The 6,000-nt window shown below is 53.6% G+C and overlaps 1 protein-coding gene across 4 annotated transcripts in view; it reads left to right on the top strand.

Annotated features, from left to right (window-relative positions):
* Positions 1-1,126: 1,126 nt before the first annotated feature.
* dnajc27 (DnaJ (Hsp40) homolog, subfamily C, member 27) overlaps positions 1,127-6,000 on the top strand; it is a 58,176-nt gene continuing 53,302 nt past the window's right edge. Inside the window, exons 1-2 of one of the 4 annotated variants that reach the window (XM_048536667.2) lie at positions 1,287-1,396; positions 3,995-4,143. In XM_048536667.2, coding sequence (XP_048392624.1) covers positions 4,075-4,143 — 69 coding nt within the window. In that variant the 5' untranslated portion in view covers positions 1,287-1,396; positions 3,995-4,074. Of the gene's footprint in view, positions 1,397-3,994; positions 4,144-6,000 lie in introns of all 4 variants that reach the window. The other 3 variants (XM_048536669.2, XM_048536666.2, XM_048536665.2) reach the window with 3 other exon arrangements.

The following is a 6,000-nucleotide window of genomic DNA, read 5'->3' as shown; positions in this document are numbered from 1 at the left end:
CTCGGTCAGAAGGGCAGCACTGGCTAGGCTGGGGTCAAAAGGACAGCACTGGCTAGGCGGGAACACACTGGCTGGGTTCGGTCAGAAGGACAGCACTGGCTAGGCTGGGGTCAGAAGGACAGCAGTGGCTAGGTTGGGACACTGGCTGGGTTCAGTCAGAAGGACAGCACTGGCTAGGTTCGGTCAGAAGGACAGCAGTGGCTAGGGTGGGACACACTGGCTGGGTTCGGTCACAAGGACAGCACTGGCTAGGCTGGGGTCAGAAGGACAGCACTGGCTAGGCTGGGAGACACTGGCTGGGTTTGGTCAGAAGGACAGCACTGGCTAGGCTGGGGTCAGAAGGACAGCATTGGCTAGGCTGGGACACACTGGCTGAGCTTGGTCAGAAGGGCAGCACTGGCTAGGCTGGGGTCAGAAGGACAGCACTGGCTGGGCTGGGACACTGGCTGGATTCGGTCAGAAGGGCAGCACTGGCTAGGCTGGGGTCAAAAGTACAGCACTGGCTAGGCGGGAACACACTGGCTGGGTTCGGTCAGAAGGACAGCACTGGCTAGGCTGGGGTCAGAAGGACAGCAGTGGCTAGGTTGGGACACTGGCTGGGTTCAGTCAGAAAGACAGCACTGGCTAGGTTCGGTCAGAAGGACAGCAGTGGCTAGGGTGGGACACACTGGCTGGGTTCGGTCACAAGGACAGCACTGGCTAGGCTGGGGTCAGAAGGACAGCACTGGCTAGGCTGGGAGACACTGGCTGGGTTTGGTCAGAAGGACAGCACTGGCTAGGCTGGGGTCAGAAGGACAGCATTGGCTAGGCTGGGACACACTGGCTGAGCTTGGTCAGAAGGGCAGCACTGGCTAGGCTGGGGTCAGAAGGACAGCACTGGCTGGGCTGGGACACTGGCTGGATTCGGTCAGAAGGGCAGCACTGGCTAGGCTGGGGTCAGAAGGACAGCACTGGCTGGGCTGGGACACTGGCTGGATTCGGTCAGAAGGGCAGCACTGGCTATGCTGGGGTCAGAAGGGCAGCACTGGCTGGGCTGGGACACTGGCTGGATTCGGTCAGAAGGGCAGTACTGGCTCGGCTGGGGTCGGAAGGACAGCACTGGCTAGGCTGGGGTCGGAAGGACAGCACTGGCCTGGCCACTGGTTGCAGTGGGAGCGGCGATGTGAGTCTCGCGAGATGCGTTTGCGGTTGGAGGCGGCGGAGGCACGGGCCTGGTCTGTGTGCCCGGGACTGAGCGGCGGGACACTGGAGGAGGAGGAGGCGGCGCAGAGGGACGGAGGTAGTGGCTGGGCCGCACTCCGCCGTCACCATGGAAACCGAGCTGCAGAAACGCAGTGAAAACAAGAAGCCGCTGAGGGTGAAGGTGATCAGTTTGGGGAGTGCCGAGGTGGGCAAGGTGAGGGAGCCCGGGGGTAACGCTGGGGAACGGGGGGTGAGGACGGCCCTGTTCGCGGCAGTACCTCAGCAAGTCTCCTTAGACACCTTTCAAACCCAACCAGTCTCCTCCCATCGAGAGAGATAAAAAATAACTAGGGCAGCACGACACCACCCTCCAGGCTCCCTTACCATCCTGACTTGCAAATATATTAAAATAAAACAAAAACAATGTGGAGCTGGAGATCTGAAACAAACAGAGGGAACACAGCAGCACTAATGTTTTGCGTACAGTTTCCCTTTTCAGACCCTTCTCGGAAATATACTGTCGTTCCTTCAGTGTTGCTGGATCAAAATTCTGGATTTCCTTCTAGAACTGCGAACAGCACCAGATCAAATAGGCAGCTCAGCGCCACTTTTGAAGAACAATTGCTATCGAGTGATCTGAGAGGCTATTTTCGACAGGGCAGTAATGACTTCGAAGTTGTTATTTGCACGGATCGTGAAAGTGAAGACAATGAATTGTTTCAAATGGAAATTGAATTGATATTTGAAGGATATACACTTGCAAGGCTCTGAAGAGAAAGTAGACGGATATACATGACTAAATTTGCTTTTCAGAAACATTATGGCCATAATTGGCCACATGACCTCCTTCTATGTTTGACAACTGAATGACTTTAATACTTCAATTTATTGCAGTTTTAATAAATGGAAGTATCATGTCACTCTGCCATCTGTTTAGCTCCTTTGTTGTCGGGAGTCACACGTCACCAGGTCTAGTCCAACAGGTTTATTTGAAATGTTAAGCTTTTGGACGGTAGCCTGTTCGTCAGGTGAAGTCCTTTTTTTTGTCAGCATTCAAATGACAAAAGATAAAGGGCCTGCGGGCCCTGCAAGGACACCCTCATCCGCTTAGCCGAACACATCCTCACCCTCAACAAATTCTCTTTCAATTCCTCCTATTTCCTACAGACAATGGGGGTGGCTGTGGGTACCTGCATGGGCCCAAGCTATGCCTGCCTCTTTGTAGGTTACGTAGAACAATCCCTCTTCCGTACCTACACTGGCCCTAAACCCCACCACTTCCTCCATTACATTGATGACTGTATCGGCACAGTCTTGTGCTCCCACGAGGAGCTTGAACAGTTCATCCACTTCACCAACACCTTCCACCCCAACCTCAAGTTCACCTGGACCATCTCCCAACACATCCCTCACCTTCTTGGACCTCTCTGTCTCCATGTCAGGCAACCACCTAGAAACCAATATCCATTTCAAGCCCACCGATTCCCACAGCAACCTAGAATACACCTCCTCCCACCCACCTTCCTGCAAAAATTCCATTCCCTATTCCCAATTCCTTCGCCCCTGCTGCATCTGTTCCCAGGATGAGGTATTCCACTCCCGTACATCTCAGATGTCCTTGTTTTTAAAGGACCGCAACATCCCCCACGCAGTGTTTGAGAATGCCCTCGACCATGTCTCCTGCATTTCCTGCAGCTCATCCCTCACACCCCGTCCCCACAATAACTGCCAAAAGAGAATCCCCCTCATCCTCACATACCACCCCACCAACCTCCGCATCCAACGCATCATCCTCCGACACTTCTGCCATCTGCAATCTGCCCCCACCACCAAAGACATTTCTCCATCCCCACCTTTGTCTGCTTTCCGGAGGGACCACTCTCTCCATGATTCCTTCGTCCGCTCCACGGTCCACTCCAACCCCACCACACCCAGCACCTTCCCCTGCAACCGCAGGAAGTGCGTCACTTGCCCCCACACCTCCTCCCTCACCCCCATCCCAGGCCCCAAGAAGACTTTCCACATCAAACAAATGTTCACCTGCACAACTGCCAATGTGGTATACTGCATCCACTGTACCCGGTGTGGCTTCCTCTACATTGGGGAAACCAAGCGGAGGCTTGGGAACTGCTTTGCAGAACACCTATGCTCGGTTCGCAGTAAGCAACTGCACCTCCCAGTCACAAACCATTTTAACTCCACCTCCCATTCCTTAGACGACATGTCCATCCTGGGCCTCCTGCAGTGCCACAGCGATGCCACCCGTAGGTTGCAGGAACAGCAACTCATATTCTGCCTGTGAATCCTGCAGTCCAATAGTATCAATGTGGATTTCACAAGCTTCAAAACCTCCCCTCCCCCCACTGCATCCCAAAACCAGCCCAGCTCGCCCCGTCTTCCAAACCTGTTCCTCCTCCCACCTGTCCCCTTCTCCCACCTCAAGCCGCACCTCCATTTCCCACCTACTAACCATCTCGCTCCCTCGACCTGTCCATCCTCCCCGGACCGACCTATGCCCTTCCTGCCTCCCCGCTATAGTCACCTCTACAGGGTCCATCCCCGCCCCTTTAACTTGTCTGTCTCCCCTCCACCTATCTTCTCTCCTATCCATCTTCGATCTGCCTCTCCCTCTCTCCCTATTTATTTCAGAACCTTCTCCCCCTCCCCCTTTTCTGATGAATGGTCTAGGCCCGAAACATCAGCTTTTGTGCTCCTAAGATGCTGCTTGGCCTGGCTAGTTTTTCAGTTGTTTTTAATTCGTTCATGGGATGTGGGCATCACAATCTGACCAGCATCTGTTGCCTGTCCCTAGTTGCCCTTGAGAAAGAGTTGGTGAGCTGCCTTCTTGTACTACTGCAGTCCACATGCTATAGATTGACACAAAAAGCTCTCATGGAGGAAATTCCAGGATTTTGGCCCAGAGCCTGTGAAGGAGCAGCGATATATTTCCAAGTCAGGATGGTGAGTGGCTTGCAGGGGTTTCTGTTCCCATGTGTCTGGTGCCCTTGTCCTTGTGGATGGATGTGGTTGTGTTTGGAAGGTGCTGTCTATGCATCTTGAGTGAATTTCTGCAGTGCATCTACAGATAGGACACACTGCTCCTACTGAGTTTTGGTGGTGGAGGGAGTTAATGCCTGTGGATGTGGTGCGAATCAAGCAGGCTACTCTGTACTGGATGGTGTTAAGATTCACGAATGTTGTTCAAGCTGCTCCCATCCAGGCAAGTGATGAGTATTTCATCACATTCATGACTTTTGCCTTTAGCATTGGGGATGCATGAGTAAAAGTTGGAGTGAGTGGTTGTGTAGAAATGCAGAAACATTATAATTCTGCATTACAACAGTTAGCAAGACAACCTGTGAATAGGAGATAATGGGAACTGCAGATGCTGGAGAATCCAAGATAACAAAGTGTGAAGCTGGATGAACACAGCAGGCCAAGCAGCATCTCAGGAGCACGAAAGCTGACGTTTCGGGCCTTGACCCTTCATCAGAGAGGGGGATGGGGAGAGGGTTCTGGAATAAATAGGGAGAGAGGGGGAGGCGGACCGAAGATGGAGAGAAAAGAAGATAGATGGAGAGAAGAGTATAGGTGGGGAGGTAGGGAGGGGATAGGTCAGTCCAGGGAAGACAGACAGGTCAAGAAGGTGGGATGAGGTAGCAGGTAGGAAATGGAGGTGCGGCTTGGGGTGGGAGGAAGGGATGGGTGAGAGGAAGAACAGGTTAGGGAAGCGGAGACAGACTGGGCTGGTTTTGGGATGCAGTGGGGGTAGGGGACGAGCTGGGCTGGTTTTGTGATGCAGTTTGGGAAGGGGAGATTTTGAAGCTTGTGAAGACAACATTGATACCATTGGGCTGCAGGATTCCCAAGCAGAATGAGTTGCTGTTCTTTCAACCTTCGGGTGACATCATTGTGGCACTGCAGGAGGCCCATGATGGACATGTCGTCTGAGGAATGGGAGGGGGAGTTAAAATGGTTTGCGACTGGGAGGTCCAGTTGTTTATTGCAAACCGAGCGGAGGACTTCTGCAAAGTGGTCCCCAAGTCTCCGCTTGGTTTCTCCAATGTAGAGGAAGCCACACTGGGTACAATGGACACAGTATACCACATTGGCAGATGTGCAGGTGAACACCTGCTTAATGTGGAAGGTCATCTTGGGGCCTGGGATGGGGGTGAGGGAGGAGGTGTGGGGGCAAGTGTAGCACTTCCTGTGGTTGCAGGGGAAGGTGCCGGGTGTGGTGGGTTGGAGGGGAATGTGGAGCAGACAAGGGAGTCACGGAGACAGTGGTCTCTCCGGAAGGCAGACAAGGGTGGGGAATCAATTATCAGTGGAAAATGGCTTGGGTGGTGGGGTCGGATAGTAGATGGCGTAAGTGTCGGAGGCTCCCCAGAGGAGCTTGAACAGTTCATCCACTTCACCAACACCTTCCACCCCAACCTCAAGTTCACCTGGGCCATCTCCAACACATCCCTCACCTTCCTGGACCTCTCAGTCTCCATCTCAGGTAACCAGCTATAAACTGATGTCCATTTCAAGCCCACTGACTCCCACAGCTACCTAGAATACACCTCATCCCACCCACCCGCCTGCCTGCAAAAATTCCACCCCCTATTGTCAATTCCTCCGCCTCCGCTGCATCTGCTCCCAGGATGAGTCATTCCACTCCCGCACATCCCAGATGTCCATTTTCTTCAAGGACCGCAACTTTCCCCCCGCAGTGGTCGAGAACGCCCTTGACCACGTCTCCGGCGTTTCCCGCAACACCTCCCTCACACCTCACCCCCGCCACAACCGCCCCAAGAGGATCCCCCTCATTCT

The sequence above is a fragment of the Stegostoma tigrinum genome, chromosome 9, assembly GCF_030684315.1.
Source record: "Stegostoma tigrinum isolate sSteTig4 chromosome 9, sSteTig4.hap1, whole genome shotgun sequence".
NCBI lineage: Eukaryota > Metazoa > Chordata > Chondrichthyes > Orectolobiformes > Stegostomatidae > Stegostoma > Stegostoma tigrinum.
The sequence above is the reverse complement of the archived record's forward strand: the minus strand, read 5'-3'. Positions and strand labels throughout refer to the sequence as shown.